A 24,051-nucleotide genomic window follows, 5' to 3' on the forward strand; every position below is an offset into this window, starting at 1 on the left:
CTTCCTAAGCCAGGATTCAGACACGGCTAGGACATCCGGGTTGGTAGAGTGTGCTAAACCAGTGAATAAAGCAAACTTAGGGAGGAGGCTTCTAATGTTAACATGCATGAAACCAAGGCTTTTACGGTTACAGAAGTCAACAAATGAGAGCACCTGGGGAGTAGGAGTGGAGCTAGGCACTGCAGGGCCTGGATTAATCTCTACATCACCAGAGGACCAGAAGAGGAGTAGGATAAGGGTACGGCTAAAGGCTATCAGAACTGGTCATCTAGTACGTTCAGAACAGAGAGTGAATGGAGCAGGTTTCTGGGTGCGATAGAATAGATTCAAGGCATAATGTACAGACAAAGGTATGGTAGGATGTGAGTACATTGGAGGTAAACCTAGGCATTGAATAATGATGAGAGAGATATTGTCTCTAGAGACGTTTAAACCAGGTGATGTCACCGCATATGTGGGAGGTGGAACTTAATGGTTGTTTAAGGCATATTGAGCAGGGCTAGTGGCTCTACAGTGAAATAAGAGAATAATCGCTAACCAGGACAGAAATGGACAAGACATATTGATATTAGGGAGAGGCATGCGTAGGGGTCCAGTGAGTGTTTGGGCTGGCTGGAGACACGGCGATTAGCAGGCCGGGGATAGCAAGCTAGCAGAAGGGCCTTAGAGGGACGTCTCGAAGGAGGAAAGTCTGTTTTAGCCTCTGCGTGCGGTGACGTCGATTGACCAGTCGTGATGGATTAGTAGGGTTCCGAGTAGCAGAGGGGTCCAAGTCCAATTGGCAAAATAGGTATAGTGGCCCAAGAAATTGGCTGAAGGATCTGTTCCGCTAACAGTCCAATATGCTCTAGGCGGCTAGCGGGCTGCGGCTAGCAGGCTAGCAGCTGGGCATTCAGGGGACATCGCAATGTAGGGGCCAGTTGAGTACCCCCTCGAGCAGATTACGTAGTAGTCCAGTTGTGAAGGATCGGCAGGCTTCCGTGCCCCGTACCGGCAGTAGAAGGGGTCCGGGTATTGTAGCCTAGGAGTGGCTGATGGGCCTCTTCAGCTAGCTGGGAGAATGGGCCTAGCATGGGCTAGCTCCAGGCTAATTGGTGCTTGCTTCGGGACAGACGTTAGCCAGGAGTAGTCACTCGGATAGCAGCTAGCTAGCTGCAATGTTCCAGGTGAAAAGGTCCAGAGCTTGCGATAGGAATCCGGGGATATGGAGAGAAAATAGGTCCGGTAAGCTCTGGTTTGAGTCGCGTTGTACAAACTGGCGAGAGCTTAACGAGCTAAAGGTTAGTTGATGACGGCTAGCAGTGGTTAGCTGACTACTAGCTAGTAGCTAGTGAGTTGGCTAGCTGCTGTTGGGGGATTCCGGTTCCGAGGTAAATAAAAATACTTTCGAAAAAACAGATCCACACCACATGGCGGGTTGCAGGAGAGTATTTTGAAGTTGAGGTTTACAAAAATATAAAAAAGATATGCGAAGAAGAAGATATAAAAAGATATATACATGGGACATGACAAGACAAAGGACAAAGACGTCTGACTGCTACGCCATCTTGGGTTTTGACGATGATACACAGGGAACAAGTGTTTGAAGGATGCTTCTCATAGGGACTTATCTATTTGTTTCTGTTCTTAGGTGAGACATTAGTGAACGTTCTGGACTTTAAAAAGGACATGGGCCTGTGGCATGGAGTTCTCACGGTGAGAGTGTGTGGGTGTTTGTGGATGGGGGGATAATAGTTACAGGTAAACTGATTTCATATCATATGTATTTCCGTTCAATAAGTTGTATTTTGTTGTTCTTTCAGAGTGTAATGAACAGGATCCACACTATCAGTGTGCCCTATGCTGTGATGAAGGCTTGCCCTCTCTCCTGGGTTCAGAGGGTCCACATACATAAAGGTAGTTACACCACCCACCTCCACACCCTCTCTCTCCGTGTGACCATGAGAACACTGTGATGTTCATGTACTCATTTGTCCCTCCTCTCCCCCCATAGCGCGCGTTGCCTTGGTGAAGTGTCGTGACCTGCATTGGGCCATGATGGCACACAGGGAACAGAGGGACACCAGCCTGGCATCACTGCGCATGCTCATCGTCGCTGACGGAGCCAATCCCTGTGAGTGTGAAATGTAGTCCATGCAGGGAAATGTAGTCTGTGTGGAAGCCACACTGGAACTACAGATGGCAGACATGTTTGGAACTGGTCTGCGTCCCAGTAAGCAAAATTACGTTGAAAAGACTTTAAGACATCTTTTGCGTTTTAGATACTGAATAAAAGGTGAAAATACTTATTTTCCATATGTCGAAAATACTTATTTTCCGGATGTTGAAATCAGGTGCATTGTAGGTGCTGAATGAAAGGTGAGAAGATGTCTTTTCTGGCCGTCAAAAATATGTATTTTCCGGATATTGAAAATACTTAATTTACAGATGTTAAAAATACATTTTTTTCAGACGTTGATTCTATGGCCAAATTTCAACTGCACATACATTCTCAATAAAGTAAGCATTGTATCACAATAATACTTTTTCAAGGCACCTTACTATAGGAAAAAGGAGCCAACTAAAGATTGCAACAGAATATTTAGTATTACTTTCATCTGTAGCATTTAGTTATGTTAGCTTTTTCAAAAGCTTTGTACCTGGCAGCAATTATGTTCAAACTAATTCAACCTACATAATAAACCAACAGACAACTTCAACTACAATAACATTCTCAGTTAAAAATTATTGCTATGACTGTGATATATTGTTGTTTATCTACTTAAGTTGAATGCACTGACTGTAGGTGGCTCTGGATAAGATCATCTGCTGAATAACCAAAATGTAAATTATATATTTTTGATGTATAATGAAGCATGCTGGGTATTATGCTAATTAGCCCCGCCCCCAAACAAGTACACATTTGGTCGTGTAGACCAAATCCAAAACTGAACTAATAATAGACATTTAGGCTATGTTTCACAAGTTTGAACCTCACAGTACAGTACGGCACAGTTTTGTACAATAGAGCACAGTAGAGTGCAGTACAGGAAAACGTTTATTTGGTAGAGTAGACAGTAGAGTAAAGTTTAGTTCATTAGAGTATAGTGCATTAGAATAAAGTAGGGGACAATACAGTACACTACTTTACAGTACTGTGCTCTACTGTATTGTACTGTACTATATTCTACTTTTCTTTACTATACTGTGTACTATACTGTAATGTACTCTACTCTCCTGTGCTGTACTGTGCTGTCCAAAATTGTGAAACATACAGTGCCTTTGGAAAGTATTCAGACCACTTGAATTTTTTCACATTTTGTTACATTACAGCCTTATTCTAAAATTGATTAAATAAATACAAATTCCTTAGCAATCTACACACATTACCCCATAACTACAAAGCGAAAACAGTTTTCTAGTAATGTTTTGCAACTGTATTAAATATAAAACACAGAAATACCTTATTTACTTAAGTATTCAGACCCTTTGCTATGTGACTCAAAATTGAGCTCAGGTGCATCATGTTTCCATTGATCATCCTTCAGATGTTTTTACAACTTGATTGGAGTCCACCTGTGCTAAATTCAATTGATTGGACATTATTTGGGAAAGGCACACAACTGTCTATATAAGGTCCCACAGTTGACAGTGCATGTCAGAGCAAAAACCAAGCCATGAGGTCGAAGGAATTTTCCGTAGAGCTCCGAGACAGGGTTTTGTCGAGCCACAGATCTGGAGAAGGGTACCAAAACATGTCTGCAGCATTGAAGGTCCTCAAGAGCACAGTGGTCTCCATCATTCTTAAATCGAAAAAGTTTGAAACCACCAAGACTCTTCCTAGAGCTGGCCGCCCAGCCAAACTGAGCAGTTGGGGGATAAGGGCCTTAGTCAGGGAGGTGACCAAGAACCCAATGGTCACTCTGACAGAGCTCCAGAGTTCCTCTGTGGAGATCGGAGAACCTTTCAGAAGGACAACCATCTCTGCATCACTCCACCAATCAGGCTTTTATGGTAGAGTGACGGAAGCCATTTCTCAGTACAAGGCACATGACAGCCCGATTGGAGTTTGCCAAAAGGCACCTAAAGACTCTCAGACCATGAGGAACAAGATTCTCTGGTCTGATGAAACCAAGATTGAACTCTTTGGCCTGAATGCCAAGCGTCACGTCTGGAGGAAACCTGGCACCATCCCTACAGTGAAGCATGGTGCTGGCAGCATCATGCTGTGGGGATGTTTTTCAGCGGCAGGGACTGGGAGACTAGTCAGGATCTAGGCAAAGATGAACGGAGCAAAGTACAGAGAGATCAAACTGGGGCGAAGGTTCACCTTCCGACAGGACAACGACCCTAAGCACACAGCCAAGACAAGACAGGAGTGGCTTCGGGACAAGTCTCTGAATGTCCTTGAGTGGCCCAGCCAGAGCCCAGACTTGAACCCAATCGAACATCTCTGTAGAGACCTGAAAATAGCTGTGCAGCAATGCTCCCCTTCCAACCTGACAAAACTTGAGAGGATCTGCAGAGAAGAATGGGGGAAACTCCCCAAATACAGGTGTGCCAAGCTTGTAGCGTCATACCCAAGAAGGGACGAGACTGTAATCGCTGCCAAAGGTGCTTCAACAAAGTACTAGTCTGAATACTTATGTAAATGTGATATTTCAGTTTTTATTTTTAATAAATTAGCAACAATTCCTCTAAACCTGTTTGTGCTTTGTCATTATGGGGTATTGTGTGTAGATTGATGAGGACATTTTTTTTTTAAGTACATTTTAGAATAAGGCTAACCTAACAAAATGTGGGAAAAGTCAAGGGGTCTGAAAACCTTCCGAAGGCACTGTAGATGTCCGGAGTGGACCAAATCTGAACCAATTATAGACGTCTATATTTGGGCCAAATATAGGCCAGTCTGGACGTCTGTGGATGTTGAAATCAAGGCTGGTCCAGACCGGACAAAATCTGAACCAAACATAGACGTCTATGATTGGTTCAGATTTGGTCCAGTCTGGACAGGACCAAAAAACATTGCTGTCGGTAAATGCTTAGTGGGATTGCACCTTCCAGGCAGTCAGTGGGGCTGACATACAGCAAATAGGACAATTGCAAGTGATAAACAAAGCCCTGTATGGTTAGAATGGGTACCCTCCAAAAATGGTCAGTGTTATGAGATGTCATTGTTGTTGAGTCTCTCTCTCTGTCTTTGTCTCTCCCTAAGGGTCGGTGTCATCCTGCGATGCCTTCCTCAACGTGTTCCAGATCCACGGGCTGAAGCCAGAGGTCATCTGTCCCTGTGCCACCTCCCCTGAGGCCATGACGGTGGCCATCCGCAGGTAGGATGGGCTGAATCGGTCTGCTTAGCGAAAGTAACAGTTTGTGTTTTGTTCTGCTACTTGGCCAAATGTTATTTATTTATTTGTATTTATTTAACCTTTATTTAACAAGGCAGCAAAACATGACAACACAGCATGGTAGCAACACAACATGACAACAACATGGTAGAAACACAACATGGTAGCAGCACAAAAACATGGTACAAACATTATTGGGCAAAGTCAACAGCACAAAGGTCAAGAAGGTAGAGACAACAATACATCATACAAAGCAGCCACAACTGTCAGTAAGAGTGTCCATGATTGAGTCTTTGAATGAAGAGATTGAGATAAAACTGTCCAGTTTGAGTGTTTGTTGCAGCTCGTTCCAGTCGCTAGCTGCAGCGAACTGAAAAGAGGAGCGACCCAGGGATGTGTGCGCTTTGCGCTTTGGGGACCTTTAACAGAATGTGACTGGCAGAACGGGTGTTGTATGTGGAGAATGAGGGCTACAGTAGATATCTCAGATATGGGGGAGTGAGGCCTAAGAGGGTTTTATAAATAAGCATCAACCAGTGGGTCTTGCGACGGGTTTACAGAGATGACCAGTTTACAAAGGAGTATAGAGTGCAGTGATGTGTCCTATAAGTAGCATTGGTTGCAAATCTGATGGCCGAATGGTAAAGAACATCTAGCCACTCGAGAGCACCCTTACCTGCCGATCTATAAATGATGTCTCCGCAATCTAGCATGGGTAGGATGGTAATCTGAATCAGGGTTAGTTTGGTAGCTGGGGTGAAAGAGGAGCGATTACGATAGAGGAAACCAAGTCTAGATTTAACTTTAGCCTGCAGCTTTGATATGTGCTGAGAGAAGGACAGTGCACCGTCTAGCCATACTCGCAAGTACTTGTATGAGGTGACTACCTCAAGCTCTAAACCCTCAGAGGTAATAATGACATGTGGGAAGAGGGGCATTCTTCTTACCAAACCACATGACCTTTATTTTGGAGGTGTTCAGAACAAGGTTAAGGGTAGAGAAAGCTTGTTGGACACTAAGAAAGCTTTGAGTATAAGACTGTATCATCTGCATATAAATGGATGAGAGAGCTTCCTACTGCCTGAGCTATGTTGTTGATGTAAATTGAAAAGAGCGTGGGGCCTAGGATTGAGCCTTGGGGTGCTCCCTTGGTGACAGGCAGTGACTGAGACAGCAGATTTTCTGACTTCATACACTGCACTCTTTGAGAGAGGTAGTTAGCAAACCAGGCCAAAGACCCCTCAGAGACCCCAATACTCCTTAGCCGGCGCACAAGAATGGAATGGTTTACCTTATCGAAAGCTTTGGCCAAGTCAATAAAAATAGCAGCACAATATTGCTTAGAATCAAGGGCAATGGTGACATCATTGAGGACCTTTAAGGTTGCGGTGACACATCCATAACCTGAGCGGAAACCAGATTGCATACCCGAGAGAATACTATAGACATCAAGAAAGCCAGTCAGTTGATGATTGGCAAGTTTTTCCAACACTTTTGATAAACAAGGCAAAATAGAAATAGGCCTATAAGAAGAAAGGGTTTAAAATATCTGACCCAGATGGGTTTTTGGGGTCAAGTTTAAGGAGCTCCTTTAGCACCTTGGACTCAGTGACTGCCTGCAGGGAGAAACTTTGTAGCGGGGCAGGGGAAAAAGAGGGAGAAGCATCGGGGATAGTCGCATTAGAAGGGCTTGGAGACAAGGAAATGTTGGACGGGCAAGGAGGCATGGCTGAGTCAAATAGGAATCCTGACTTAATGAAGTGGTGATTAAAGAGCTCAGCCATATGCTTCTTGTCAGTAACAACCACATCATCAACATTAAGGGACATGGGCAGCTGTGAGGAGGAGGGTTTATTCTCCAGGTCTTTAACCGTTTTCCAAAACTTGGGGTTAGACCCACAGACAGAGAACTGCTCCTTAAAGTAACTGACAAACACATGTGTTTGTAGTACCCTGAGTTACCTCTGGAAAAAATGTAATGAAATGTAAGTTACAAAATGCACCTTCAATAATATAATTTTTCTACGGATACAAGGACTGTCTTTCGGCAGTGTGTGTATATTTTGTGTAAAATCCCTGTCCTCTCCTGTACCTTTCTGTGTGCAGGCCGGGGGTGCCGGGGACGCCCCTCCCAGCCAGGGCCATCCTCTCCATGGGGGGTCTGAGTCACGGGGTCATCAGGGTCAACACGGAGGACAAAAACTCTGCCCTCACCGTGCAGGATGTGGGTCATGTGATGCCTGGAGGTGAGGAGGGGGATGCACAGTATTGAAGACCGAGAGAAATGGAGGATCTCACTTGAGAATGATATCAGGAGTGAAATCCATGTGTATGTGTGTAATTGGCGTACAAGGGCTATAGTAACTACTCACGAGAGTATGATTCCAAACCACCTCCACTGCAGGTCCATTTTTAAATATGAATGTGTTTGTTCCCGGGGCCACCCGCACATAAAATGTATGCACGGATGACTGTAAGTCACTTTGGACAAAAGTCTTTTCTAAATGGCATATATTACTATTATTATTATATTTGTTTCTTTATGTGTGAGTTGGTTTCTGTAATTGTATGTGCGTTATTATTCCTGTACATGTATTTATCTGTGCAGCTGCCTCTGTGTCTATATCTCTGATGTGTATAGTGAAGCCTGACTCTGTCTCTGTGTTTCTGTCTCTGATGTGTATAGTGAAGCCTGACTCTGTCTCTGTGTTTCTGTCTCTGATGTGTATAGTGAAGCCTGACTCTGTCTCTGTGTTTCTGTCTCTGTATAGTGAAGCCTGACTCTGATTCTCTGTGTCTATAGCTCTGATGTGTATAGTGAAGCCTGACTCTGTCTCTGTGTCTATATCTCTAATGTGTATAGAGAAGCCTGACTCTGTCTCTGTGTCTATAGCTCTGATGTGTATAGTGAAGCCTGACTCTGATTCTGTGTCTATAGCTCTGATGTGTATAATGAAGCCTGACTCTGGTTCTCTGTGTCTATAGCTCTGATGTATATAGTGAAGCCTGACTCTGTCTCTGTGTCTATAGCTCTGATGTGTATAGTGAAGCCTGACTCTGATTCTCTGTGTCTATAGCTCTGATGTGTATAGTGAAGCCTGACCCTGATTCTCTGTGTCTATAGCTCTGATGTGTATAGTGAAGCCTGACCCTGATTCTCTGTGTCTATAGCTCTGATGTGTATAGTGAAGCCTGACCCTGATTCTCTGTGTCTATAGCTCTGATGTTTATAGTGAAGCCTGACTCTGATTCTCTGTGTCTATAGCTCTGATGTCTATAGTGAAGCCTGACTCTGATTCTCTGTGTCTATAGCGCTGATGTGTATAGTGAAGCCTGAAGGGCCTCCTCAGCTCTGTAAGACAGATGAGATAGGGGAGATTGTGGTGAACTCTCGTGCAGGAGGTAACATGTACTATGGCCTACCAGGAGTCACCAAGAACACCTTTGAGGTACGGACCCACAACCATTCGATTCCCCCTTATGTGTTACATACTGTATGGGGGAATATGGTCAGACACCTGGTCAGGACCTGGTCAGACACACCAAACACTGAACATTCAATATGCTTACCAACACGTTTTCTATTAGAAATGTTAAAAATGTCTGTCTCTCTGTCTCTCTGTCTCTCTGTCTCTCTGTCTCTCTGTCTCTCTGTCTGTCTGTCTGTCTGTCTGTCTGTCTGTCTGTCTGTCTGTCTGTCTGTCTGTCTGTCTGTCTGTCTGTCTGTCTGTCTGTCTGTCTGTAGGTGATTCCTGTCAATGCTCTTGGTGCTCCTATTGGAGAGATCCCTTTTGTGAGATCTGGACTCCTAGGCTTCGTAGGACCCGTAAGTAAGACTGTCTTGTGTTTGTGTGTGTGTGTCCATATTCGTGTGTAGTGTGTATTGAATGCTGTGTCTAACCCTTCTACAGGGCAGTCTGATATTTGTGGTGGGGAAGAACGAAGGCCTGCTGATGGTGAGTGGGAGGAGACACAACGCTGATGACTTGGTGGCCACAGCACTGGCCGTGGAGCCTGTCAAGACTGTGTATCGTGGGAGGTGAGTACTGGGTGTGTGCATGCGTATGTATTTGAAGGGACAATGGATGAGGTCTGTGCTGTATGTGCTCGCTGTGAGTCAGGTATATTGGGGATTGAGCATAGAGATGTATATAGATCATTACTTGGAAATAACCTGTTTTTGCATGGACATTGCCATTGAGGGCTTCCACCAGTTTAAAGTAGTCAACTGGGTGGGGATTCCTATGGGTTGGGAGCGATCAGCCAATGATCAAAATGTGTCATCTTCAAATTGGTTTGCCTAGTTTGTAAATGGCTTTAAGCTATATGACATCATCTAGTGGCCACAATAAATGAATGGCACACAAGATTTGGTTCAAGACTCCAGCACACCAATATTAGCTTTCCAATTTTTTTTTTATCTAAAGGAAATGGACAACTTTAAACTGAAGATAGCCTCAATGTCGCTGCTCATGCTGTCACAGACTCCATAATTTCACAGATGCAACATTGCAGTCTCTATGGCATTAAGCTCTGTTTGTTGTGTATCACCACTGTCATCTGGTGGTTATTAGTGAGCACAGCAGGCCCATAGTGCACTCGCAATATGAGTGTATGTATACAGCATGTTTCTGTGTGGGATGTGGGGGTGTATTGGCTCCGAAAAGAGAATCTCAAGCTGTGAAAATGCTTGTTATCAGAGCAGTTTTGTGTGTGTAGGAATTGCAGTGTTCTCTGCTTTATGTGTGGATGTACATATACAGTTTATGGAGGGAGAGGTCAATATCTATGCGTGTGACTATGGATCCTTGCAGACATTCTAATTGTGTGCGTGTGTGTGTCAGGATTGCGGTGTTCTCTGTGACAGTGTTCTATGATGAGAGGATAGTGGTTGTGGCAGAGCAGAGGCCAGATGCCAGTGAGGAGGACAGCTTCCAGTGGATGAGCCGAGTACTGCAGGTAGCTAACCCCCCTACAAACACCTCTTTCTTGGTACATTCCAAAATTAACACCACAGTTTTCAATGTACTCAACACTTCATTAGAGAAGTTGTCTAACTGAGGGGTGTTGTGTGTGTCCACTGTCCAGGCCATTGACAGTATTCACCAGGTGGGTTTGTACTGCCTAGCCCTGGTGCCTGCCAACACATTACCCAAGACCCACCTGGGAGGGATCCACATCTTCGAGACCAAGCAGCACTTCCTGGACGGCAACCTGCACCCCTGTAACATCCTCATGTGCCCCCATACCTGTGTCACCAACCTCCCCAAACCACGGCAGAAACAGCCAGGTACAGTAGGCTCAGTTCACGGGATCATACAGCAAAACTTGGCAACTGGTTGTCTTACAGTGGCCATGACTTTTGAGCTAGGGACTTTATTGTGAATATTGTGAAAATGCATCTCTCTTTGTCTCTCTCTTTATATCTCTCTCTCTTTATCTCTCTCTCTTTCTTTCTCTCTCTCTTTATCTCTTTAGTGGGTGTGGGTCCAGCCTCCATCATGGTGGGGAACCTGGTAGCAGGGAAGAGGATAGCCCAGGCAGCAGGCAGGGATCTGGGCATGATCGAGGACCAGGACCTAATCAGGAAGGTAGGACCACCTCAGGACCTCTCTCTCATCATCACACCAGTTAGAAAGGACCCACATGCATGGTGGCCCATAGCATGGTAGGGACAATAGCGGTATCTGGTACTACTAACCTGGTGGTAGCCAACACTGCTGTTGGTCTGCCGCCATATTGGTTGCAGACAGCGGTCCAATATGGGCTTGCCTGCAGTGGTGTGCTGCCTCTTCGCCACCAGTGGTCCAGTAAGTGTTTGCTTGTTAGGTAGTTAGACCGGACAAGATAGCTGGTAAACCATGTGAGCAACATGATGCATTCTTTCTTCTGTCCTAATGCACCCGTCTCTCTCTGTATGTAACATTACATAGCTCCGTATGTGGCCTACTATGATGGTAAGAGCTACTGCCCCCTCCCTACCCACCACACCCTGGTTCTTCCTTTGCTTCTGTCTGCAATGTGCTGTACAGTGACGCGCTATATGTGAATGGAGTTATTTTTCAGTTGCACATGCAAATATTTCTATGGATGCATCGCTAAGTTCTGGCAAGATGTGAGATCTTGCATGGTGTCAGAAGTGACGCTCTGAATCTGCACGTGCTAATGTATTATGCAATTTTTTCCCCCTTCTGCATCACAGCACAGTTATGGGGACAGTCTGTCGTGGCATCTCTTAATGTCACCTGATGCCCCATGCCTTCCATTGGCTCCCATCACCTCCTGAATGTTCAAAACATTACACAAACAGACACACACAGGCCTTACTGGTCTACAGAATTGTTTGGATTCCAAGGAAGGCCCTGCAAGCCATCTTCCCGAGATCCAAACATCAATATCTGCTCTTCATGTGCTTTGCTGTTTTTCCCCAAACGATTTCTTCCCATAATTGCTGTTAGCTACAACTTAAATCAGTTTTTCATTATTTTAAGGAGTAGTTTGGCTAATGCTGCATGGTGTAGATTGACAATTGTCTTGATATTTTGCCAATGGGAGTGACAGTTGCCTTCCTCCTGGTAGAAAAGCTACCTATGGAGGACATTTTGGCTCCAGGGCTATTTACTGCAGTGCACCTGTATTGACCATCTTCATGTCCTTAGACTTACTGTAACTTAAGGGAATTAACTTGAGGAAATTCAAGTTCTGTCAGGTTCGTCCCATCAGCAAAATACAACTCCTATTAGATTTATTTGTAGTTATTTTGTGTTGATATCAATAGATATTTTTCCCCTCATGTTGATATACAATTGATATGCATATTGATACGATTGTTATGTAATGACCTTTGACCCTCTCTTTTCTCTCCTCAGCACCAGTTTCTGTCCGAGGCTCTACAGTGGAGGGCACAGACTGACCCAGACCACTGTCTCTATGTGCTGCTCAATGCAAAGGTAGCACTCTCACTCGTATAGACTCACTCTCACACGTATTACAGTAAACAGAACCCCCCATATACAGTTGTGCCCAGTTGTAAATAAACCCCTTGCCCCTACCCTCTCTAACTCCTGTGCTTTAGGGGGTAGCGGTATCCACAGCCACATGTGTGCAGCTGCATAAGCGGGCGGAGAAGATTGCAGCGGCGCTCACAGAGAAAGGCAGCATCAACACCGGGGACAATGTGGTGCTGCTCTACCCTCCTGGTGAGTCCTTTCTGTCTGTTCGTCAGACTCTGAGAAGTGGCATAGCCGTACCTGTTGAGGATGACTTAGAGTTACAGTCTGTCTTTGTCTCTCTGTCTCACTCTCTAGGTATTGACCTGATAACCTCCTTCTATGGCTGTCTGTACGCTGGCTGTGTTCCTGTCACTGTCAGACCTCCTCATCCACAGAACCTGGCAGCCACACTTCCCACTGTCCGCATGATCATCGACGTAAGTGTGTGTGTGTGTGTTTGTGTGTATACAGTTGAAGTTGGAAGTTTACATACAACTTAGCCAAATACATTTAAACTCAGTTTTTCACAATTCCTGACATTTAATCATAGTAAAAATTCCCTGCCTTAGGTCAGTTAGGATAACCACTTTATTTTCAGACTGTGAAATGTCAGAATAATAGTAGAGAATGATTTATTTCAGCTTTTATTTCTTTCATCACATTCCCAGTGGGTCATAAGTTTACATATACACTCAATTAGTATTTGGTAGCATTGCCTTTCAATTGTTTAACTTGGGTCAAATGTTTTGGGTAGCCTTCCACAAGCTTCCCACAATAAGTTGGGTGAATTTTGGCCCTTTCCTACTGACAGAGCTGGTGTAACGGAGTCAGGTTTGTAGGCCTCCTTGTTCGCACACACTTTTTCAGTTCTGCCCACACATTTTCTAAAGGATTGAGGTCAGGGCTTTGTGATGGCCACTCCAATACCTTGACTTTGTCCTTAAGCCATTTTGCCACAACTTTGGAAGTATGCTTGGGGTCATTGTCCATTTGGAAGACCCATTCGTAACCAAGCTTTAACTTCCTGACTGAGGTTTTGCTTCAATATTTCCACATAATTTCTCTTCCTCATGATGCCATCTATTTTGTGAAGTGCACCAGTCCCTCCTGCAGCAAAGCACCCTCACAACATGATGCTGCCACCCCCGTGCTTCACAGTTGGGATGGTGTTCTTCGGCTTGCAAGCCTCACCCTTTTTCCTCCAAACAAAACAATGGTCATTGTGACCAAACAGTTCTATTTTTGTTTCATCAGACCAGAGGACATTTCTCCAAAAAGTACTATCTTTGTTCCCATGTGCAGTTGCAAACCGTAGTCTGGCTTTTGTTATGGCAGTTTTGGAGTAGTGGCTTCCTTGCTGAGCGGCCTTTCAGGTTATGTCGATATAGGACTCGTTTTACTGTGGATATAGATACTTTTGTACTTGTTTCCTCCAGCATCTTCACAAGGTCCTTTGCTGTTGTTCTGGGATTGATTTGCACTTTTCACACCAAAACGCGTCTCCTTCCTGAGTGGTATGACGGCTGCGTCGTCCCATGGTGTTTATACTTGCATACTATTGTTTGTACAGATGAACGTGGTACCTTCAGGCGTTTGAAAATTGCTCCCAAGGATGAACCAGACTTGTGGAGGCCTACAATTTTTTTTCTGAGGTCTTGGCTGATTTCTTTTGATTTTCCCATGATGTCAAGCAAAAAGGTGCTGAGTTTAAAGGTAGACCTTGAAATACATCCACAGGTACACCTCCAATTGACTCAAATTATGTTAATTAGCCTATCAGAAGCTTCTAAAGCCATGACATCATTTTCTGGAATTTTAAAGTTTTTTAAAGGCACAGTCAACTTAGTGTATGTAAACTTCTGACCCACTGGAATTGTGATACAGTGAATTATAAGTGAAATAATCTGTCTGTAAACAATTGTTGGAAAAATTACTTGTCATGCACAAAGTAGATGTCCTAACCGACTTGCCAAAACTATAGTTTGTTAACAAGAAGTTTGTGGAGTGGTTGAAAAACAAATTTTAATGACTCTAACCTAAGTGTATGTAAACTTCCGACTTCAACTGTATGTGCTATCTTTTGATCAAGTCAGTGTATGAGGATGGGTGCTTTTTTATGAGCATGGTGTTTGAGTGTAATTATTTTGGTCTTCCAAGGGTAGACAAACTAACATGTTGTTTGTGGTGCCTCTGTCTGTCTCCAGGTCAGTAAAGCTGCCTGTATCCTTACCACTCAGAACCTCATGAGGATCCTGCGCTCTAAAGAGGCTGCTGCCACTCTGAACATTAAAACATGGCCGACAATCATAGAAACAGGTACCAAAGACCAGGGGTTCTTAAACTTTTTGGTCCCGGGGACCCCTTTTGTGGTAGCAAATTCATCAGTGAGGGACCCCCTCATATTCAGAACACAACTTGAGTGAGATAAAAAAAATAGCATACAAGGAGTTTTACTATGACTTTGGCAGTGCATGGCCGGATGAACCAAGTCTCAGGCCCTGGGATGGAACATAGAGCATCTGTTTTTTTTGTTGCAAATTTCCTGCAATTCTACAGATTTTGCCATGAGGCAGAGAGAAAACTTTGCTATTTAAAGTTTAAATTACAGTGCATTTATGTAAAGTATTGAGTTGAAAAGTTGAAAGTTGGTGGACTACTGTGGATACCAATATCCCTGTGAGCTTCCCAGGCACATGATGCCCAGGTTTAAGATGTATTGTATATAAATTATATTGTATTATACCCTCTAAACTTATTCCACGGATCCCTTGGACAAAATTTGTTTAATCTATTTAAAAAAATTATAATTATATATATAATGCTTGCTCTGGCTGCGTACCCCTAAAGTACCTCCACACCCCACTTTGAGAACCCCTGCCATAGAAGATCTCACATATAGAACATACCTAACCATATAACCTGAGCCAGAGAAACTCAACCTTGTTATGCATGTTCCCTTCTTCCAGATGACCTCCCTCGCCATAGACCCCCCACGATCTACAAGCCCCCCACGGCAGAGATGATCGCCTATCTGGACTTCAGTGTGTCCACCACGGGTATGCTCACTGGGGTCAAGGTAAGGTCATCTACAGGAGGCTACCGCTGGGTCTCAATGCTCTAAAACAGCCCCAGATAGTTTGTAAACCTATGGTAGCCCATAAGCAGCCTGCCATCGGCAAAGTAAGTAGCCAACGGCCCATTTTGCTCATCTGCTTTACAGTGGGCCAATGGCGGTAGCCATAACCATGGCTTTAGCGGTTGATTCTGCTTCTCTTATTGGTTGTTTCATTGTGATGTGTGTGTGATTGGCTGTGTGTCTCTGGCCATCAGATCTCCCATGCTGCGGTCAGTGCTCTGTGTCGCTCCATCAAGCTACAGTGTGAGCTCTACTCCTCACGCCAAATAGCCATCTGCCTGGACCCTTACTGTGGCTTGGGCTTCGTACTATGGTGCCTCGCAAGGTAACACACACACACACACACACACACACACACACACACACACACACACACACACACACACACACACACATACACACACACACATAGGGTATCTTTATCTCTCTCGCTTACACACATACGGAACACACACCTTCTCTTGTTTCCTGTGTGTAGTGTGTACTCGGGCCACCAGTCCATCCTAATCCCTCCTATGGAGTTGGAGAGCTGTCTGCCCCTGTGGCTGAGCACCCTGAGCCAGTACCGCATCAGAGACACCTTCTGCTCCTACTCTGTCATGGAGCTCTGCACCAAGGGGATAGGCACGCAGACAGAGATACTCAAAGTGAGTACAACACATATATACACACACACACACACACACACACACACACAAGCACACGCCCACGCTAACTCTTCTTCTCTCTTCCCTTCCAGGCGCGGGGTCTGAACCTGTCATGTGTGAGGAGCTGTGTGGTGATAGCAGAGGAGCGTCCTCGTCTGGCCCTCACCATGTCATTCTCCAAGCTGTTTAAGGACCTGGGCCTCTCCCCCCGCGCTGTCAGCACAGCCTTTGGATCCAGGGTCAACCTGGCCATTTGCATGCAGGTATTCAACCAGTTAGAATCAGTTCTGTGAGGAGTTACTAGGCAACAGGGAATTTTATAAGATGGAAGCATAACTCACTTGTTTGGAAAGATAGACTTTTATTAATGGCCAAAGGAAAACATGAATGTTTTGACGGCCATGGCCAATGTTCCTATGATTTGTGGCTGAACCTTGACTCATGTTGGTTGATGCGCTAACCAGTGTCTCCCTGAACTGGAGGCTAAAGCCTTCTGTTAACTCTACATAATAGAAGAGTCACATGTAAATAGAGGACTCTCAGGGTTGTCTGCCAGGTCAGTTAGTACAGCAGGACCTCCCTGTATGTCTCCTCAAGGACTGATCCATGTACAGTGGATGTGTATCAGAGTTTTCAGTCAGGTTTTCTGTGTGTTTCTCAGGGAACCACTGGACCGGACCCCTCCACTGTGTATGTGGACATGAAGTCCCTCCGCCATGACAGGTGAGAGCATATGTGTGAGCAGCTTTGACGCTGAGGATGTTTTTGTTTTTACAATATTGAGTTCACCATCACAATGTGCTTTCACTTTCTGTCTCAGGGTGAGGCTGGTGGAGAGAGGAGCCCCTCAGAGTCTCCCTTTGATGGAGTCTGGAAAAGTAAGTCACCCCTGATGGATCCACACACATTAAATTCCCTTTTGTATTCAGATGCAAGATGTGTTGTTGTGGGAGTTTGTTGTTCACCATCTGTCTCTCTACTATCACTGTCTATCACTTTCTCTAGATCTTACCAGGAGTCAGGGTGATCATTGTGAACCCAGAGACCAGAGGACCTCTAGGAGATTCCCATCTAGGAGAGGTGAGGGGAGAGAGAATGCTAATATTAGATTGAAAATGTCAACATGTGGCATAGATAAAAGGATGGGCAATAGGAAGGGTATAATTAGGAAAAATGCATATTCCTGTCAATAACCAACAATTCTCCTCATACATTACTCTCCTATTCCATCCTTAACTGTACATTGTCCCCTACTCTGCTCTCTGTCAGATCTGGATCAACAGCCCTCACAGTGCCAGTGGCTACTATACCATCTATGGAGAGGAGAGCCTGCAGGCCGACCACTTTAACACCAAGTTGAGCTTTGGAGACCCCACGACCCTGTGGGCCAGGACTGGCAACCTGGGCTTCGTCAAGAGGACTGAACTACTGGATGCCGCTGGGCGTGAGTGGCTGGGCACGGTCAGGGATATGGAGGCTAACGCTAATGGCTAACATAAAAAGGGAGGGCTATAGATGCTAATGTTAATGGTTAAGATGAAAAGGGAGGGCTGTGGATGCTAATGAATAAAATTAAAATGGAGGGCTATGGAGGCTAACACTAATGGCTAACGTGAAAAGGGAGACATACTAGGGATCTAATTAGGGCTACATTAACTATCCCAACATTCCCAGTATTCAACATATTTGTTTGTCCCTCTCTGTGGTCAGATCGTCATGACGCCCTGTTTGTGGTGGGTTCCCTGGATGAGACTCTGGAGCTTAGGGGACTGCGCTACCACCCCATCGACATCGAGACATCTGTGTCCCGGGCTCATCGCAGCATCGCAGAGAGGTCAGAACACTGGAGGGTCCCAGGAAACCTTACTTATTGTCCAATTGGTTTATCTGTGTTTTCATAATTGGAGGGAGATGAAGAGATTTCTTAGTGTGTGTTTGTTTGTGTGTGTACGTGCGCACGTGTGTACTGCATCTTTGTCAGACATTTGATTTTATTATAACCCCTTTTTCACGTGTCCCATGCAGTGCGGTGTTCACGTGGACCAACCTACTGGTGGTGGTGGCTGAGCTGTGTGGCTCAGAGCAGGATGCCCTGGACCTGGTGCCCCTGGTCACCAATGTGGTGCTGGAGGAGCACCATCTTATCGTGGGCGTGGTGGTCATCGTGGACCCGGGGGTCATACCCATCAACTCCAGGGGAGAGAAACAGCGCATGCACCTCCGGGACTCCTTCCTGGCTGACCAACTGGACCCCATCTACGTGGCATATAATATGTGAGGGGCCAGGCGGATGGGCTGGGCAAGTCATCGTATGGTGGAAAAAATTCCGGCTGTTGGAGTGGGGGTTAGGAAGAAAGTAGTTTGGACCAACCTGTTCCATAGACAGAAAATGCATGGTACCACAATGGGCAGTAGGAGGGGGTTGGCTGCACTTTATCGCATTGTATTGACACAGCCCTTTTTGGGGTGCATGTGGTTCAAATCTTAGGTCTTTTGCATTCCACGTCTGTTGGATTTCAAGGGGCACTGTTGTGTTTTGAGATGTACACTGTATAAAATGGTGTATATATACAATACCAGTCAAAAGTTTGGACACACCTACTCATTCCAGGGTTTTTCTTTATTTTTACTATTTTCTACATTGTAGAATAATAGTGAAGACATCAAAACTGAAATAACACATATGGAATCATGTAGTAAGCCAAAAAGTGTTATATTTTAGATTTGAGATTCTTCAAAGTAGCCACCCTTTGCCTTGATGACAGTTTTGCACACTCCTGGCATTGTCTCAACCAGCTTCATGAGGTAGTCACCTGAAATGCATTTCAATTAACAGGTGTGCCTCGTTAATTTGTGGAATTTCTTTCCTTCATGCATTTCAGCCAGTCAGTTGTGTTGTGACAAGGTAGGGGTGGTATACAGAAGATGCCTCTATTTGTAAAAGACCAAGTCCATATTATGGCAAGAACAGTTTCTTCAAGTGCAGTCGCAAAAAACGTCAAGCTCTATGATGAAACTGGCTCTCATGAGTAACCGCCACAGGAAAGGAAGACCCAGAGTTACCTCTGCTGCAGAGGATAAGTTCATTAGAGTTAATTGCACCTCAGATTGCAGCCCAAATAAATGGTTCACAGAGTTCAAGTAACAGACACATCTCAACATCAACTGGAGACTGGGTGAATCAGGACTTCATGGTCGAATTGCTGTAAAGAAACCACTACTAAAGGACACCAATAAGAAGAAGAGACTTGCTTGGGCCAAGAAACACAAGCAATGGACATTAGACTGGTGGAAATGTGTCCTTGGAGATTTTTGGTTCCAACCGCCATGTCTTTGTGAGACGCAGGGTAGGTGAACGGAGGATCTCCACATGCGTGATTCCCACCGTGAACTATGGAGGAGGAGGTGTAATGGTGTGGGGGTGCTTTGCTGGTGACACTGTCTGTGATTTATTTTGAATTCAAGACGCACTTAACCAGCATGGCTACCACAGCATTCTGCAGCGATAAGTCATCCCATCTGGTTTGCGCTTAGTGGGACTATCATTTGTTTTACAACAGGACAATGACCCAACACACCTCCAGGCTGTGCAAAGGCTATTTGACCAAGAAGGAGAGTGATGGAGTGCTGCATCAGATGACCTGGCCTCCACAATCACCCGACATCAACCCAGTTGAGATAGTTTGGGATGAGTTGGACCGCAGAGTGAAGTAAAAGCAGCCAAGCATATGTGGGAAAGCTGTGTGTGCAAAGCTGTCATCAAGGCAAAGGGTGGCTACCTTGAAGAATCTCAAATACAACATATATTTTGATTTGTTTAACACTTTTTTGGTTACTACATGATTCCATATGTGTTATTTCATAGTTTGTATGTCTTCACTATTATTCTACAATGTAGAAAATAGTAAAAATAAAGACAAACCCTTGAATGAGTAGGTGTCTCCAATCTATTATCTGGCACTGTATATACATACACACACACACACACAAAAGTATGTGGACACCCCTTCAAATTAGTGGATTCGGCTATTTCAGCCAAACCCGTTGCTGACAGCTGTATAAAATCGAGCACACAGCCAGGCAATCTCCATAGAGAAACATTGGCAGTAGAATGGCCTTACTGAAAAGCTCAGTGACTTTCAACATGGCACCGTCAGAGAATGCCACCTTTCCAACAAGTCAGTTTGTCAAATTCGTCAACAGTAAGTACTGTTATTGTGAATTGGAAACGTCTAGGAGCAACAACGGCTCAGCTACGAAGTGGTTGGCCACACAAGCTCACAGAACAGGACTGCTGAAACGCATAGCGCATAAAAATCGTCTGTCCTCGGTTGCAACACTCACTACAGAGTTCCAAACTGTCTCTGGAAGTAACGTTGGGACAAGAACTGTTCGTCTGGAGCTTCATGAAATAGGTTTCCATGGCCGAGCAGCCGCACACAAGCCTAAGGTCACCATGTGCAATGCCAAGCGGTGGCTGGAATAGTGTAAAGCTCACCTCCATTGGAGTCTAGAGCAGTGGAAACTCGTTCTCTGGAGTGATGAATCACACTTCACCATCTGGCAGTCCGACGGACGATTCTGGGTTTGGCGAATGCCAGGAGAACGCAAGCTGCCCCAATGCATAGTGCCAACTGAAGAGTTTGGTGGAGGAATAATGGTTTGTGGCTGTTTTTCATGGTTCGGACTTGGCACCTTAGTTCCAGTGAAGGGAAATCTTAACGCTACATCATACAATGACATTCTAGATGATTCTATGCTTCCAACTTTGTGGTAACAGTTTGGGGAAGACCCTTTCCTGTTTCAGCATGACAATGCCCCTGTGCACAAAGGCGAAGTGCATACAGAAATGGTTTCCAGGCCTAATCGTCCAACATCAGTGCCTGACCTCACAAATGTTCTTGTGGTTGAATGGAAGAAAGTCCCCGCAGCAATGTTCCAACATCTAGTGGAAAGCCTTCCCAGAAGAGTGGAGGCTGTTATAGCAGCAAAAGGGGGGACCAACTCCATATTAATGCCCATGATTTAGGAATGAGATATATATTTATATATATTTCCACCCGGACAGAGTCAGTGTCTACACCAAACACAGCTTTCAACTGGAAGGGAAGAGAACTCTACTCTCGCCACACCCCCTACGGCCCTCCTGCCCAATCACACAACACCTCAACAGCCTGACTGGCCCTCTATTTGCACAGTGTCAGGGAGTATTAAGGTGCTGAAGTCAATCTTACCTCTCTCCCCACTCCTCCAAGATCCAATCATCTGGAAGGTATTGCGAGGGGCCAAATAGATGAGGACTTCCTGTCTCTGGTGACATAATTTCCTGGGGTTGAGTGATACAGTATGTACAAAATACATTCATCTTACTCCCTTCTTACTGGCTTTCCTCCCTAAGCTTTCCAGGTCTTACCCAGTCCTTGTTTTTTTTAATTATCTTTAACTTATTCTAAATGCTTGTGCTTGCTTCACCCTGCAGTGACGTATCTGTGCACTTTGAGGCAGGGGTTTATGAAGGATGTGTAAGGCATGTTAGAACACATTAGATAGACATTAGAATGACCACACATTAGATAGACCAATCAGAAGCCGTAGACAAAATTACGTCAGTCAGTCGTCATTGGCTGTACTTGCATCACAGGTTTATTGCTTGAAAAGGCAAAATAAGAAATGGAACACATTCTCAACTTTCTTGAATTAAGTTTACTTCTTGCCTTATAAAACTTTGCCCATACATGTTTTGTTTTTGTCCATTGTTGTTCTTCCATTTCATAACTGTTTGTGTTATTGGGGTGATAATCCTGATTTGCTATTCAAAGGGATGTTTGGAGTAGAACATAGAGGCCATTTACTGTACTGTACCCATCAAGGCCTCTGTATTTTAGATATACTGTATTTCACTGTATAGATATTATTTTAAAATTGTATGTATAAATGTAAAAAAAAAAAATAATAACGTTTTTATCTGTCTCACCTGATAGTTTTCTGGAAAACAAACCTAGTTGTGAACAGATGGTGGCGAAAGATTATTGTACATAAGATTTTTTTTAAATGTAATGGTAAAGACTAGTGAATTTAAGATCTTAACACTGATCTTGCACTTGTCTATTTTTGATTATCTAATTATGCACATTCCTCATGTTCAAGGAGCATATTAATTGTGAGGAATCATTTTTGAGGAATCCAAGTTAACTAGGGATTAGCAGAAAGGAACCAGCTAATAGTGCCAGGAGTTTTCCCTGGTCAAGTCACATCAAGCTCGCAGGACCTTGAAAACCACGCCACCATGAATAAGGTTGTCAGGGATTTGTACAGTCAGCCATAACTCCTAGGCCCAACCAGAGATTGGTTTGATGTTATGAGCTTGGGGGAGAACGATGAAACCAATATAATGACTGTTGTTTTGTGGCATAGTAAAGCAAGCTCTTATTTTTTGTATGAACCACTGATCAATTAGATTAGATGGAGGGTACTTTTCAGTGACTGTCCAAAGCTGAGCGATTGAAGAATGTGAGCGAGAGAATTTGGCAATGCAACATTTTGCATACGAAAAAGACTTTCAGGGCCCCAATTTGCAAAAATAGGACTGTCATATTTAATGTAATTTTACATTGGCCACTATCATAGTGGTCAGATTTGAAAATGTAATCATATTCTACTTTAAATCACTGGAACCTGTTTTTATTTTCCCCTGTAAACTTCAATTGCACACCTGAGCCAATCATATTGTTGGAATCAAGAAGGTAGTATTTTATTGAAACCGGAGAACAACATCCACCTGTTTAGGTTTATTATGTTCCTCTCCTCTCCACACACAATGTTTAGCACTCGGGGAGAAAAGTTTCTAATTTACTGTAACCTTTAGAAGTTTTCACGTTATTATATTGTATGCTCCTTCCTGTCTGTAAGGTTCTAGTGATCCTCAAAATAACATTTATTCTCCTTGCAGTGGTGTAGGAGTCCATGATGAACTATTCATTATTATTGTCTAACATGTCTATGTGTAAATAGTTTGTTGTTTTGTTATTTTTGATCCCCCTCCATCTTAAATATGTGAGAAGTGTGAATGGGGTTTGTCTATATGTAACATTCTGTCACGTTCAACACTACAGCTTAAAAGTTTGCATTCAATTTTGTTGTAATATATGAATAAGAACATTATGGGAAGGTTCTGGACCAGATATGTGTATGAGTTAAATAATTGTCCTCCTTATGCTGTTCAATCACAATGTTTAGAGCGATGACAAGTTTACCGTATGATTTAACCCTATCCATTCAGAAAAACTATAGCAGTGACAAGTTATAGCTCCATATCCTACATTTGAATTAAAGTTCCAATTTCACCATGGAATGTCTGTCTGCATGACACAGAGACCAAGCACACACAGGCATCAGATTCAAGCACAAAAGGGATAGTTTTTTTTGGGAGGGGGGGGCATTTCAGGGAACAATAGTTGGCTACTCTGACAACCGAGTGAATAATACTCCCCATGTTGTATATGTTTGTCCCAGGACTTGCTTGTCATTACTACTAACTGCAATCAATCTACCACTGGGAGGTCAATAAGGGCTTCCTCTTCTCTCTGCTCTCTCCAAAAGACTTTTTGACACTATGCAATCAATGGCCGTGCAGTTTAACTCCAATGTTTACACAGCCAGGGGAAATTCATGTTGCTTATACATTTTGTAATAAATTTACACAAAGAGGACTTCAATTTGACTTGTGGTATTGTACATATAGCACTGCACATATCTCTTTGTCTGAGTTGTTCAATCAATATTTTGTGTATGCACTCTTGGTATGCTGTGTATATAAATATTTGGTTAATAATAATGTCAATTAAAGGGGGGCTGATCTTCCTGATTTAGCCTCGGTTTCAATTCTCCTCATTAGGAAATGCGACTGAGAACAAGATTTGGGTTTTGGAGGCTTGCTTTGATGTGGGTGT

At 44.1% G+C, this 24,051-nt stretch overlaps 1 protein-coding gene across 5 annotated transcripts in view; it reads left to right on the plus strand.

Moving 5' to 3' along the window:
* LOC115207902 (disco-interacting protein 2 homolog B-A) overlaps window positions 1-18,703 on the plus strand; it is a 64,729-nt gene extending 46,026 nt beyond the window's left edge. For 3 of the 5 annotated variants that reach the window (XM_029775448.1, XM_029775452.1, XM_029775449.1), the window contains exons 14-39: window positions 1,631-1,695; window positions 1,803-1,896; window positions 1,994-2,113; window positions 5,195-5,309; window positions 7,434-7,573; window positions 8,640-8,776; window positions 9,073-9,153; window positions 9,239-9,366; window positions 10,172-10,286; window positions 10,416-10,617; window positions 10,806-10,918; window positions 11,261-11,284; window positions 12,197-12,277; window positions 12,403-12,526; window positions 12,635-12,756; window positions 14,524-14,635; window positions 15,286-15,395; window positions 15,650-15,780; window positions 15,934-16,102; window positions 16,195-16,365; window positions 16,764-16,825; window positions 16,923-16,980; window positions 17,108-17,182; window positions 17,372-17,546; window positions 17,813-17,936; window positions 18,128-18,703. In XM_029775448.1, coding sequence (XP_029631308.1) covers window positions 1,631-1,695; window positions 1,803-1,896; window positions 1,994-2,113; window positions 5,195-5,309; window positions 7,434-7,573; window positions 8,640-8,776; window positions 9,073-9,153; window positions 9,239-9,366; window positions 10,172-10,286; window positions 10,416-10,617; window positions 10,806-10,918; window positions 11,261-11,284; window positions 12,197-12,277; window positions 12,403-12,526; window positions 12,635-12,756; window positions 14,524-14,635; window positions 15,286-15,395; window positions 15,650-15,780; window positions 15,934-16,102; window positions 16,195-16,365; window positions 16,764-16,825; window positions 16,923-16,980; window positions 17,108-17,182; window positions 17,372-17,546; window positions 17,813-17,936; window positions 18,128-18,380 — 3,101 coding nt within the window. In that variant the 3' untranslated portion in view covers window positions 18,381-18,703. The remainder of the gene's footprint in view (window positions 1-1,630; window positions 1,696-1,802; window positions 1,897-1,993; window positions 2,114-5,194; window positions 5,310-7,433; window positions 7,574-8,639; window positions 8,777-9,072; window positions 9,154-9,238; window positions 9,367-10,171; window positions 10,287-10,415; window positions 10,618-10,805; window positions 10,919-11,260; window positions 11,285-12,196; window positions 12,278-12,402; window positions 12,527-12,634; window positions 12,757-14,523; window positions 14,636-15,285; window positions 15,396-15,649; window positions 15,781-15,933; window positions 16,103-16,194; window positions 16,366-16,763; window positions 16,826-16,922; window positions 16,981-17,107; window positions 17,183-17,371; window positions 17,547-17,812; window positions 17,937-18,127) is intronic. The other 2 variants (XM_029775451.1, XM_029775453.1) reach the window with 2 other exon arrangements.
* Window positions 18,704-24,051: the final 5,348 nt, after the last annotated feature.

This window comes from Salmo trutta, chromosome 14 (genome assembly GCF_901001165.1).
Source record: "Salmo trutta chromosome 14, fSalTru1.1, whole genome shotgun sequence".
Classification (NCBI taxonomy): Eukaryota; Metazoa; Chordata; class Actinopteri; order Salmoniformes; family Salmonidae; genus Salmo; species Salmo trutta.